The 13,249-nt window shown below is 55.4% G+C and overlaps 2 protein-coding genes across 2 annotated transcripts in view; one reads left to right on the forward strand and one right to left on the reverse strand.

Moving 5' to 3' along the window:
• Positions 1-7,244, reverse strand: part of PPP2R3B (protein phosphatase 2 regulatory subunit B''beta) — a 42,518-nt gene extending 35,274 nt beyond the window's left edge. Inside the window, exon 1 of the mRNA XM_006043292.4 lies at positions 6,770-7,244. Coding sequence (XP_006043354.2) covers positions 6,770-7,108 — 339 coding nt within the window. The 5' untranslated portion in view covers positions 7,109-7,244. The remainder of the gene's footprint in view (positions 1-6,769) is intronic.
• Positions 7,199-12,205, forward strand: LOC112582279. Its single transcript, XM_025276804.2, has 3 exons — positions 7,199-7,245; positions 7,610-8,145; positions 11,932-12,205. Exons 1-3 carry the CDS (start codon positions 7,199-7,201, stop codon positions 12,000-12,002), a joined length of 654 nt encoding a protein of 217 aa, XP_025132589.1. The 3' UTR covers positions 12,003-12,205.
• Positions 12,206-13,249: the final 1,044 nt, after the last annotated feature.

A 13,249-nucleotide genomic window follows, 5' to 3' on the forward strand; every position in this document is an offset into this window, starting at 1 on the left:
GCTGCCTTGGAGGCGAAGGTGTCAGCACGGGACAGCCAGGGAGGTCCCTCCCCCAGCCCCTGCCCTGGAGTCAGTGGGCTCAGCCGGTTCACACCCCTCCCCAGCACCGTCCATCCTCCCCGTATCCTGTCCCGCGTATCCACTCCGCCCGTCCCGAGTGTCCCCAGGAGGAATCACAGGGATGCAGCCTCTTCCAGCTGCAGCGTCACCTGCCCCAAACTCCTGCTCAGGAGCCCCCTGTCGTGTGCCTGCCCTCTGCCTCTGCCCCTGTCTCAGCCCCGCTCTGTCCTCCTGTTCCCAGAACATCCTCAGGGGCTCGGGGCTCGGCGGCTGACCCCCACATCCCCCATTCTGCAGACACGGGGACGGTCTGGGGCAGAGTGTGTACCACTCGGTGGCCACGGCGCCATCGCGTGTGGTGTGAGGTCACGGTGCCCGAGGCCTGCCCTGTCAGACCCGCTCACAACACGCAGGAAGGCCCCCAACAGCGCGCCGGGGGGGCCCGTGCTCGGGACAGACTTCTCATTCCAGGGTGTCAGCAGGGGCACCGGGGGCTCGGAGACTGCCCGATGCAGGCGCGGCCCTGCCAGTCTGCCCTGGGGGCCAAAAACCAAAACATAAAACAGAAGGAATATTGTGACAAACTCATTAAAAGGTGGTCCACATCAAGATTAAAAAAAAAAAAAGCTTAAAAATATAGTGTCGGGAACATGGTCACTTATTACAGTAATGTCTTCGTACAGTGAGGAATCACAGCTTTGTTGAAATGTACAGAAATATCAAATCACTGTGTTCTGTGCTAGGCTTCCCAGATGGTTCAGTGGCAAAGAACCCACCTGCCAATGTAGGAAACTCAGGTTCGATGCCTGGGTTGGGAAGATCCCCTGGAGGAGGAAATGGCACCCCACTCCAGTATTCTTGCCTGGAAAATCCCACGGACAGGAGCCTGGTGGGCTACAGTCCACAGGGTCACAGAGAGTCAGAAACGACTGAAGCAGCTTAGCACGCACGCGAAACTGGTGGGAGAGACGAAACATACAAGTCACTTGCTACAGAGACAGCCTGCCAATCCCACAGTGGTAAATAGAGCAGCTGTACCCAGAACAGACACAGAACTTGCCAACTGAATGAGAAAAGGCAACCAACCCGTGTGTAAACCAGAAGAGCATCTGAAAACACACCCCAGCAGAGAAGATGCTTGAGGACAAGAAGGTCACCTGGGAAACGGTGACGAAGCCCCAGAGGTGCCACCAGAGAGCCGTGTTATGGACAGGGGCCGGTCAGGTGCCCACCGGGGATGGGTCGCTGGAACCCTGGGCTGCTTTCGGGCAGGGAACACCCACGGTGCAGACCCTCTGGAACACCACTTGACGGGGTCTTGAAAAGAGAAACGGGTCTGTGACAACCTAGATGGGTGGGATGGGGAGGGAGGTGGAAGGGAGGTTCAAGAGGGAGGGGACACGTGTGTGCCTATGGCTGACTCATGCTGATGTACGGCAGAAACCAACACAATATTGTAAAGCAATTGTCCTCCAATTAAAAATAAATAAATTTTCAAAGGAGTCAGAAATGCTGCTGAGCCTTAAAACGCAGCAGTTACTCCGCAGGCGTCTCCCTGAGACCACAGTGGCTTCCCAGGTGGCTCAGGGGTAAAGAACCCGCCTGCTAAGGCAGGAGACCTGGGTTCGATCCCTGGGTCAGGAAGATGCCCTGGAGGAGGAAACAGGAAAGCATTCCGGTATTCCTGCCTGGAATTCCATGCACAGGGGAGCCTGAAGGGCTGCAGTCCGTGGGGTCGCACAGAGTCGGACACGACTAACAGACTGACCCTTTGCTGAGATGAGAAGAGACGAGGTCCTCGTGAGGACTGAGCTTGGACGTCCTCGGTGCAAGGATCTGAGAGCTGGGGGCCAGGGCCAGGGCCAGGGTCCACCTGACACAGCACGAGGCCCCGCGGTCCGGGAGCAGTGCTCAGCGAGGACTCGGGAGGAGGGCCAGGCACTGGACCGTGGGGAGTGTCCTGGAAGAGCTGGCGGGTGCTTGGGCCCCTGCAGCTGTAGGAGAGACCTCAGACGGTGTGCCCTGGCCCAGAGCCCTGGATGCCTCGGGGCCCAGGGTAAGACTAGACGAGTTGTGTGCACAGCTTTCCTAGTCCTGTGAAAGCTGACAGGAAAGCGCCTCGTCTTCCAAAACTAAGCCAGCTCCTCTCCACCAGCAGGGATGCCGCAGAAGTGCCCTGCACGGCCAGGGCGCTCTCTGCCCGTGCCAGTGACTGGGAGGACGCGGGCCACCTGACGCTGTTGACCAGGGCGCCGCCTCAAAGCTCACCACAGCGCACACACAGGGACGGAGATCCCAGCCACGGGGCTGGGGTGCAGACGGCCCAGGTCTCGGTCAGACACGGCCTCCGCCCAGGGGAGCACCGGGGCCCTGCAGCCGCAGGGAACCCCTCAGCCACAGGCACCCCCACATCTAGGGAGCAACAGTGGCTACCACCTCGTGATGGACACCAGCCGCTGCCACATCCTCAAGCAGACTCTGAAAGCCTTCTTCAGAGACCCCACACACGAGACCCTGCATCACCCTCCTAGGGGGCCCCATGCCCCGCTTCCACACGGGGACCCCGCTTCCCCTCTTCAGAGACCCCACACCAAGCTCCTAGGGGACCCCGTGCCCCCATCCTCTTCACGGGGACCCCGCTTCCCCTCTTCTCTTCAGAGACCCCACACCAAGCTCCTAGGGGACCCCGTGTGCCTCCTCCTCCTCACGGGGACCCCGCTTCCCCTCTTCTCTTCATGAGACCCCACACCAAGCTCCTAGGGGACCCCGTGTGCCTCCTCCTCCTCACAGGGACCCCGCATCCCCTCTTCTCTTCAGAGACCCCACACCAAGCTCCTAGGGGACCCCGTGTGCCTCCTCCTCCTCACGGGGACCCCGCTTCCCCTCTTCTCTTCACAAGACCCCACACCAAGCTCCTAGGGGACCCCGTGCGCTTCCTCCTCCTCACGGGACTCTGCACCCCTCCCCTTCTCACAGGGACCCTGCATGCCCTCTTCTCATAAAACCCTGCATCACCCTATGGGACCCTGTGCCCCTCCTCCTCCTCATGGGGACCCCACACCTTCCCCCAGGGCAGAAGGCAGTCCCAGGAGGTGAGGAAGCTGAATCTGGACTGAACGTGCACTGAACGTGGACTGAATGTGGACTGAACCCAGGCTGAACATGGACTGGACCTGAACTGAACCAGAGCCCTAAACCAGGGCTAAACCATGACCCTACACCAGGACTAAACCAGTACTGAGTCAGGTCAAGTCAAATCACCAGGTAACTGGACACCCCATATCTACAAACAGAGGCAAAGCACTAAATGTCTAAACAAGTAGATAATAAATTTCACCAAGGAGGCAAAGCACTGGAACGCATGCAACGTCGCTGATGGAAAATGATGAGATGCAAGAAGGCAGAAAGACATCCGGAGCTCGTGGGCTGGGAACCTGACATTTTTAAAGTATTAGTGGTGCGAGATTGATCTACAGACTCAATGCAGCCCCAGTCAAAACTCCAACAGGCTTTCCTGTGGAGGCTGACAAGCTGATTCTCAGGGTTACATGCAGATGAGAACGTTAGGACAGCCTGAGGTCAGAGAACATCTGAGAATCTCAGACCGTTTTAAAAGAACTGGATTGGCCGTACGCCACTTGCTTTCCACAGGTTCACCCCCAAAGAGCTGCAGAGTGAGACTTCAAACACAGATCACGGGATCAGAGATCGGGAAACAGACCCACATGCACAAGGCTGACTGATTTTCGACAATGTGACTCACGGTGCAGCTCTGCAGGAAAAGAGACTTCAAAGACGGCTGGTTACCTGGATGTCTTACACCACACACAGAAACTGAAGAGAAATGGATCAGAACTCTAAACGCAAAACGGAAAACCAGGAATGTTTTAGGAGGAAAACAAAAGGCAACCCTGACAGCCTGGGAGACTCACACGTTTCGTAGATTGGATGCAATACATAAAAACCATGCAAGAATGAAATTAAAAGAATTAAAAAAAATAACAGCTTTTTGTGTTCAAAAGACATGTTAAACCAACAACAAAATGGGACAAAGACTGAAGAGAAATATGTGAAAATATAAGTCTCACAAAAGAGCTGCATGCAGATTCTACACAGAGCCCTTATGTTGCTGTTGACTGGCTCAGTCGTGTCCGACTCTTTGTGACCCCATGGACTGTAGCCCACAAGACTCCTCTGTCCATGGGATTCTCCAGGCAGGAATACTGGAGTGGGTTGCCATGCCCTCCTCCAGAGGATCTTCCCGACTCGGGGATCAAACCTGTGTCTCCTGCGTCAGCAGGTGGATTCTTTACCACTGAGCCACCAGGAAAGCTCCATATCAGGTTTCTTCACTTCCTATTAGCTCTTAAAGAACACAAACTCAGAACTTTTCTTATGGCATTTTATGTAGGAACATTTTCCTAACACTAATTATCCATTTATTGAGGCCAAAGAAGACTTATCATTTTATCCCAATGACAACAGTCCTTTTTGGGTTACTAGCCTCTCAAAATTCAACTGAAGCCAAAAACTCCACATTCACCGAGACATGTTTAAAGCCACCTTCAGGCCCCAGACAAGGTCCATCAACAGTTCTTTTGGCCGCAGCAGAGTGTTGGCTGTTCGCTCCCTGACCACGGGCGGAGCCTGTGCCCTCTGCGCTGGCAGTGTGGAGCCAACCACTGGACCACCAGGCAGGTCCCCGTCATTCCTTTCTGAAAACTCTTGGGACAGTTAAAAGAGAGTCATTCTGCTTTCCCTCAAAACCGGGTCCTCAGGGGACTTCCTTGGTAGCCCAGTGGCTAAGACTCTGGGCCCCCAAAGCAGGGGGCCTGGGTTTGATCACCAGTCAGGGAACTCGATTTCACAGGCCACAAGTAAGACCCTGGTGCAGTCAAATCAGTAAATAAAAATAAGTAAGTATTTAAAACAAAAAACCAAAAACCGGGTCCTCATGATGACTTACTCTATCTGGTCATGGAAACTGCAGACCAGAGAAGGGGTCTTCAGTCTTACCCGCCCCCGTCAGCACTTCTTTCATTCAACAGACGCCCCCCCACCCCCCCGACTATTCCAGCCCCACCGCCGAGCCCAGTCGCATCCTTCCGGGCAGAAGCTGGTGTCTCCATGGCCCCAGGCAGCACGGTGCATGAACCTGTTCTTGGGGAAACACCACTCTGGCCTGAGGACTCACGCCCACACTCTGTGGCTTTCTGCCTGCCATGCATAAATGAGGTCTTTCTCAGGCATCAGAGCCGCCCTCCTCAAGTTTTCTGTAAACAGTTCCAGTCCCGGGGGACTCACACACTCTATGGGGTCACGAACACAGGAATTCATCTTCCAGTGGTGTCTGCTGGGCTGTGTCACAGAACGCAGCTAGTGGCAGCGTGGACGGCTCCCCACGTGCGATTCCGGGATCCCAGTAAGAGCAGCGGGGGGGGGCTGTCACTACTGCAGGCGGCTCTCCACGCCCTGCTTTCCTCACACAGCCACCTCCTCATACGGGGGGGCTGAGGCAAGACGTCAGCAGCAGGGGTCCCCAACACCTGAGCCGTGCACTGGTACCAGTCTGCAGCCGAGCTGCACAGCAGGAGGTGAGCAACACAGCTTCCTGTCTATTTACAGCCACCCTCAGTGCATCTGGGCTTCCCAGGCAGCACTAACAGTCAAGAACCCGCCTGCTACTGCAGGAGAGGAAGGAGACTAGGGTTCAAGCCCTGGATCAGGAAGCTCCCCTGCAGAAGGGCATGGTAACCCCCTCCAGTATTCTTACCTGGGAACTCCCATGGACAGAGTCTGGCGGGCTACATACAGTCCCCCGGGTCTTGAAGAGTGCGACATGACTAAACATCAAAACGACGACAAGGGGAGCGATATGCACCCACCACACTTTTTCTTCTTCTTTTGATTCCCGTGTTTTCCATAAACACCCGGAGACGCTTTATTACATTTAACCAACACAGGAGCACTTTACTTTTATAGGCACTGCTGTCCAACTGTCGTTATTGTAGAAAAACTGTTAGTCCCTCAGTTATGTCAGATTCTCTGTGACCCCTTGGACTGTAGCCTACCAGGCTCCTCTGTCCATGAGACTCTCCAGGCAAAAATATTGGAGTGGGTAGCAATTTCCTTCTCCAGGCATCTTCCCCACCCAGGGAATGAACCTAGGTCCCCTGCACTGTGGGCAGATCTTTACCATCTGAGCCACCAGGGAAGCCCTGTTGTCGAAACTCAGGGACAAAGGCAGATGAATCTGGGATAAAATGTCAAGGTTTACAAACTAAGCAGAGCAGGAAAAAAAGCAGCCATGCATGCATAACTAAAACCAGCTGTAAACAAACTCCAAAAACATGATCAATGTGGAAGATGCTGAAGACAGTACTTTTCAGTGGGCAGGACTTTTTGGGGGGCGAAGGGAGGAGATGAGATGGTTGGATGGCATCACCGACTGGATGGACATGAGTCTGAGCAAGCTCCGGGAGTTGATGATGGACAGGGAAGCCTGGCGTGCAGAAGTCCATGGGGTTGCAAAGAGTCGGTCACGACTGGGCGACTGAACTGATCACTGGTCACTGAAGGAGACAGCCTAGACACTCAAGCGGTTAGCACGCTTGACATTCCTCCACCTGCCTCGGCCACCCCCAGCCATATGTCAGTGGGAACCCCCCAGTTACCTTCGCAGGCGTCAGGAGAAGCAAGAAGAACTTACTACTCTCGTCCCTCCGGATCGTCGAGGCCCTCGAACCGGCGGCCCACTCCTGGCACTGGAGGCGGCTCCCACGGGAAGCGCGGTGGACGCTGGGGTCGGGCCGGGCGCCCCGGGACCTTCGCACTCGCGCGGCCTCCAGGCGGGTTCGGGGGCAGCGGCTGCGAGCCGGGGCCCCGGCTGCTCCGCGTCTCCCGCGCCCCTCTCGGCCCTCGCGGGCATCTGAATCCTCCGCAAGCAGTCCCGGAGCATCGCCTGCGTGCTGGACTCGCTGAGCCAGCACAGGAAGAGCTCGTCCACCTTCATCTTCAGGACCGGCTGCAGGACCTTGCCGGGCGGCATCTCCGGGGCTCCGGCCCTCCTTCCCGAGGGACGCCCCCACCCCTTTCCTGGCGCACAGGTGCCTGAAGCCGGGACCCACGTCCTGCCCGAATGGACCACACACGGGGCCGGCGACCAGCCCTTGAGGGCACGAGCCAGTGGGGGTCAAGGGCCCCGGGGCAAGAGACGGGAACCCGGCCGGGGGGCTCCCGGGGTCTGGTGAGGAGGCAGCGACCTGGCGAGGGGCCCGGGCCCGGGGTTCGGGAAAGAGGAGGCCCGGCCCGGTGGGGGTCGCGGGCCTGGGGTCCTGGGGTCCGGGGTTAGGTGGCGCCCGGCCCGGAGCGGGTCCCGGGGTCTGATGAGGACACAGCCTGGCCCGGCGAGTGTCGCGAGCCCAAGGTTCGGGGAAGAGGAGGTCCGGCCCGGTGGGGGTCCTGGGGTCTGGTGAGGAGGCAGGGACCCGGCGGGGACCGCGAGCCCCGGGTTCGGGGAGGAACTGGTCCGGCCCGGTGGGTTTCGCAGGCCCGGGGTTCAGGAGGTCAGGGGTGAGGCGGCGCCCGGCCCGGTGAGGGTCGAGGGCCTGGGGTTCGCGGAAGAGGACGCCCGGCCTGGTGGGGGTCACGGGCCCGGAGTTCAGGAGGTCAGGGGTGAGGCGAAGCCCCGCCGCGGGGTGCTGCGCGGACTCGAGGTCCCGGCTGAGGCGGACGGTCCGGCCGCGGGGGGACCCGCCCAACTCAGGGCAGCTTCAAAACGGGCGCGCCGGGACGAGCGCCCAAAGAAGGTCGCCTCAGCCGTGCGTCAGCACGACGCGTGGCGTCATCACACGGCGCCGCCCGTCCACGCCCCGAGGCAGTGCGGGGCGCCTTGGTGGGCCGGACGCTGCGCGGGACGTGTGGGCGCACCGGAGGGCGCTCAGGAGCTGGACTGTGGACGGGGGCGAGGGGTGACGGGCACCGGACTCGAGGCCTTTTACTTCTTAGGCTTTTGGTGGGTGTGGCCCCGCGCCAGCGAGACGCCCTGGCTTCTCCCAACCGCCCGCAGAACTGCGCGCATGCGCGGTGAGAGCTCGTCGGGAGGGGCACGCGCGCGTAGCTGGCTGGGGCAGGGGGGTCGAGCATGCGCAGTGCGTGTCTGTGGTGGCGGCGTTCGGGGGGGGAGGGGCGCCTGTGGGTCGAGCATGCGCAGTGCGTGCCCGCTGGGAGCGAGCCGGAGGCAGGGCCGTGTGCCTGGAGGCGAAGGGCTACAGGGGGTGCATGCTCCGCGTGCCCGCCGAGCGCGGGAGCCAGCGCAAGGCGGGGTCGAAGGCCAGGGCAATTTTTTTTAGATAAACGGGCCCCTTCGAACCGCGAGGGTCGCGGTTACGTTAAGTGTGTTAAATCTTAATGATGCATTGGAGGCGTGTAACGGCTTTCAAGCTGGCCTTTCGGGGTGGTTTCTTTACTTCTGAGCCATCGGCTAAATAACTCTTGTTAAACTGTGATTTTGTTTGTAATGATTGCAAACTTTTTGTTTGTCTACTGAAAAAAATTCTTTTTCTTTTGTCACTCAGTCGTGTCCGACTCTTTGCGACCCCATGGACTGTAGCCTACCAGGCTCCTCTGTCCATGGGATTTTCCAGGCAGGAGTACTGGAGTGGATTGCCATTTCCTTCTCCAGCGGATCTTCCCGACCCAGGGATCAAAAAATAAAATAAAATAAAACACCATCTCAAAGCTGAGAATTGTGTTTTAATTTGAGGACTTGCTGAAGACTTAAGCTCAGGAGGTATCCTCTCAGATCTTTCTGAGGGACTTTTCAGAAGACATAAAGGAAGGGCCGTGATATTTAGGGTTTTTTGCAACAAAAAAGATTAGCATATCAAAAGATGACAGTAATTTAAAGAAAACCAGACATTACAAGTTAATGAATTTAGCGCTTTTCTATGTGTGGGAAAATCTAAAAGTCTGGGTTCCATCCCTGGGTCGGGAAGATTGCCTGGAGGAGGAAATGGCAACCCACTCCAGAATTCTTGCCTGGAGAATTCCATGGACAGAGGAGGCTGGAGGGCTACGGTCCATGGGGTCATAAAGACTCAGACACGACTGAGGAAATACCATTCCATTGCATTCTGTAGGAATTAATGACAGGATGAGCCTGTGTGTCCTGAGAAAGGGAAAATATTTATATCCAAGTTGATGCTGTTGCAGACCCACAGCCCTCGTCCTTGACGAAGCCCACCTTGGGCTCTCAGTGTCCCCCCGTGGCTGGAACCTCACTCTTACCGGGGACGCTGTTTAGAAATTGTGACACACAACAGAGCGCACTGTCCAGTGCACAGAATTCTGGTTTCTTCACCCTAAAACCCTCAGGGCGCACCATTGGGGTGTCTGCAGCGGCCAAGGGCTTGGCGGCCTCGACATCCCTTGCTTACCGATACGGCAGACGGTGTTCTGTCCACATTGTGTGGCCGATACTGCAGACGGTGTTCTGTCCACATTGTGTAGCTAAAGATAAAAACGGGAGTATCCTGGGTCACGAGAGGGCCACCACACGGGAATTCTGTGCAGTCAGGAAGCTGATGCTTGTGTGTGCAGGTTGTCAGTTCTGTGAAAGTGTTAGTCCCTCAGTCATCTCTGACTCTTTGCAATTCCATGAACTTTAGCCCCCCAGGCTCCTCTGTCCATGGGATTCTCCAGGCAAGAATACTGGAGTGGGTTGCCATTCCTTCTTCAGGGGATCTTCCTGACCCAGGGATCAAACCCGGGTCTCCTGCCTTACAGGCAGATTCTTTACCATCTGAGCCACCAGGAAAGCCCATGTCAGTTCTGGAGGGAGGCAAATATTAATACGTGTTTCTGTTTGCGTTTATCACACACAGACATCTCAGAGCACAAACGGGCTTTTCACTCTGGGTCTGTAAATGAGCTGCCACTCATCCGTGTGGTTTTTTGTGTGTGGGGGTGGGGGTTGGGGGCGGGAATGGGATTTTTCAGTCCCTGCACAAGACGGCTTTATACCCTGGGGTCTGCAAGGCCTGTGCGTCTGCCAGCGGAACATTAACAAACTCCAGGAGGGAAACAGAACCTCCTTCAGTCTGTGCGGTGGAGCGGGAGCCTGCCCCAGGGATCAGAGAGGTGCTGTGAGCTGGAGGCTGGTGGGGCCTGGGATGGGCACAGCCACAGCTAAGCGGGGGCAGGACCCTGCTGATAATAGGAGTGTAAGCTCTGCTGGCTGCATCTGCCTGCCAGGGGTGGCCGGAGGTGTCAGGGCAGAGGGTGGGGGTGAAGAGGAAGATTCTAGAAGCCAAGGACAAATTGGCACTTGCCATCTCATCTGAAAAAGCAGAGACATCACTTTGCCAACAAAGGTCCATCTAGTCAAAGCTATGGTTTTCCCAGTAGTCTAGTACGGATGTGAGACTTGGACCATAAAGAAGGCTGAGCACTGAAGAACTGATGCTTTTGAATCATGATGTTGGAGAAGACTTTTGAGTGTCCTTTGGACTGCAAGGAGATCAAACCAGGCAATCCTAAAGAAAATCAGTCCTGAATATTCATTGGAAGTAGTGACTAATGCTGAAGCTGAAACTCAGATACTTTAGCCACCTGTTGTGTGAAAACACGCTGATGCTGGGAAAGATTGAAGGGAGGAGGAGGGGATGGCAGAGGATGAGATGGTTGGATGGCATCACTGACTCAATGGATATAAGTTTGAACAAGCCCTGGGAGATCGTGAAGCACAGGGAAGCCTGGCGTGCTGCAGCTCATGGGGTGAAAAAGAGTTGGACACGACTTTAGTGACTGAACAACGGCAACCAGCGGTAAGGACTTGGTGCCTTCACTACTGAGGCTGTGATTTCAGTCCCCAGTTAGGGCACTAAGATTCCACAAGCAGTATGGTGTAACCAAAAATTAAAAAAACTTATCTTTTTTGGTTAGTGTGCATTTTGATAAGCATCCAAAGAATAAAAATGTTGAACAAAATAGAAAAAAATGACATGAACTCACCCCTGTTCCAGCCAAATTTTAGCATAAAATTTGAAAAATCCCAAATTTTAGCATAAAATTAAAGAAAAAAAAATTTCTAAAATAAAATTTGAAAATTGTAAAATTTTAGTATAAGATAAAAAAAATTCTAAAAAAAGATTGGGGAGCGTGCAAATAACCTGCCCTTTTATCTGCATGAAAGAGTTTTCATGCGTTCCTGTGTTCCTGGTTTTGTACTATTTCTGATGAAACCGTCCAGACGTCCACCGATGATCTGCATTCAGTATACCCGTTGTAAGCGTGGACTCAGGACCCTGACCTATTAAGGGACTTTGACCCTGCCCTGTTCTGTGTTCTGTTTGTTCGTCCAGGGTCTGTCACGGTTGTGATCAGTTGTAACTTCTCGCCCTCAGCTTGCCGCCTCTCTCGGTCCCTCGTCTTTTAATTTACTGACAGTTTGTTACGCTGGGACGTGGCGTAACTAAATGGGCTAACATTGGGTCGTCTGAGTGTGTGCTACATGCCCAAGAACATGGATAAATAACACAGTCCATAAAAAGGCCAGATCTCGGAGATCTGGTAGCGTAATGGCATGGGAGAGGGGAATCATTTACTTAGATAATTCAGCGTTCAATTACACGGTATGACGCAGAAAGACGACAGAGAAACATAGGGAGAGAGGACAGGCTTGGGAGTGGGGCAGTGCTGTTGAAGCAGAGTCTTTAAAGATGACTAATAGCCTTAAGGGGTTTCCCGCGCGGCGCTGGTGGTCAGGAACCCGCCTGCCAGTGCAGCAGACATGAGACCCAGGTTCGATCCCTGGGGCGGGAAGATCCCCTGGAGGGGGGCACGGCAACCCACTCCAGTATTCTTGCCTAGAGAATCCCATGGACACAGGAGCCTGGCGGGCTACAGTCCGTGGAGTCGCAGAGTCAGACACGACTGAGTGAGCAGGCACTCCAGAGGACAGGAAGAGGACAGGCCTGCTGGCAGCGGCCCTCAGCCGGCGCACGGCTCCTTCCGTCGCTGCTCACCTGGGTCGCACGTCGAACGGGACCCCAGACAGATGCCCGTCTGTCCTGCTTCCCCCCACCCTCACTGCCACCTGTTTGGCAACAAAAAAGTCTGTCAGTAAATGCTCTTGTTAAGGTTTCATGTGTGCTCTGATTTCCCTCCCTGACAAGCCCCGCCGGTTCACCCTCCCCTCCCTGCCCCCAGCTCCATTTCAAGGTTTTTTGATGATACAGAAAAGACTTTGGTATTTGGATAATAAAATTTTCTGACTTGCCTTCCACCACCTTCAACTCAATTTCCTGTCCCAAGAGACGGTGCGTCTCTGTGTGTGTGTGTGTGTGTGTGTGTGTGTGATAGAATCGAATCAAATTCCTTATTCATGGGGAAACAGCTGCGGTTTAATCTGAATATTCAGCACTGTGAACAGGTCAGGGTGATGGATGGAGTATGGAAATGTGTCTGGGGCAGGTAATGAAACCGCAGAACGCGCGGCCAGAGTGCAGGAAATAATGAAGTCGATTGCACATCCCCACAAAGTGCGGAATTGCACATTACAGCGCGCGGCCCCACATCCTCCTGTCATCGGACCCATGAGAGCTCCGTCTTGGGGTGGGGGAAACGGTTGTTCACAGATTACAACTTGATGTACAAGAGGGTATGGAAATACAGGGGCCGCCTGCCACAGCGTCCGCAGACAAGACGGATGTCCCCGTGGGAAATGAGTGTGAGCTGTGGGTCACGCAAGCTCAGACGGTAAAGAGTCCGCCTGCAGTGCAGGAGGTCCAGGTTCCATCCCTGGGTGGAGACAGTCCCCTGGAGGAGGGCGTAACAACCCACTCCAGTATTCTTGCCTGGAGAATCCCGTGGACACAGGAGCCTGGCAGGTACAGTCCATGGGTCCCAGAGAGTTGGACGTGACTGAGCAAATGTCACTGTGGGTCATGCAAGATATCGACGCATCTCGTAAGGACTCCCAGGGCCCTGGAGGTGATACAGAACTGCAGACACATTAGAGTGTGTGCGTATTTGCTCAGTCGTGTATCCCACTATTTGCAAACCCATGGACTGCAGCCTGCCTGGCTCCTCTATCTGTGGGATTTCCCAAGCCAGAATACCGGAGTAGGTTGCCATTTCTTCCTGCAGGGGATCTTCCCAACCCAGGGATTGAACCAGTGTCTCCCAC

This window comes from Bubalus bubalis, chromosome X (assembly GCF_019923935.1).
Source record: "Bubalus bubalis isolate 160015118507 breed Murrah chromosome X, NDDB_SH_1, whole genome shotgun sequence".
Taxonomy (NCBI): Eukaryota; Metazoa; Chordata; class Mammalia; order Artiodactyla; family Bovidae; genus Bubalus; species Bubalus bubalis.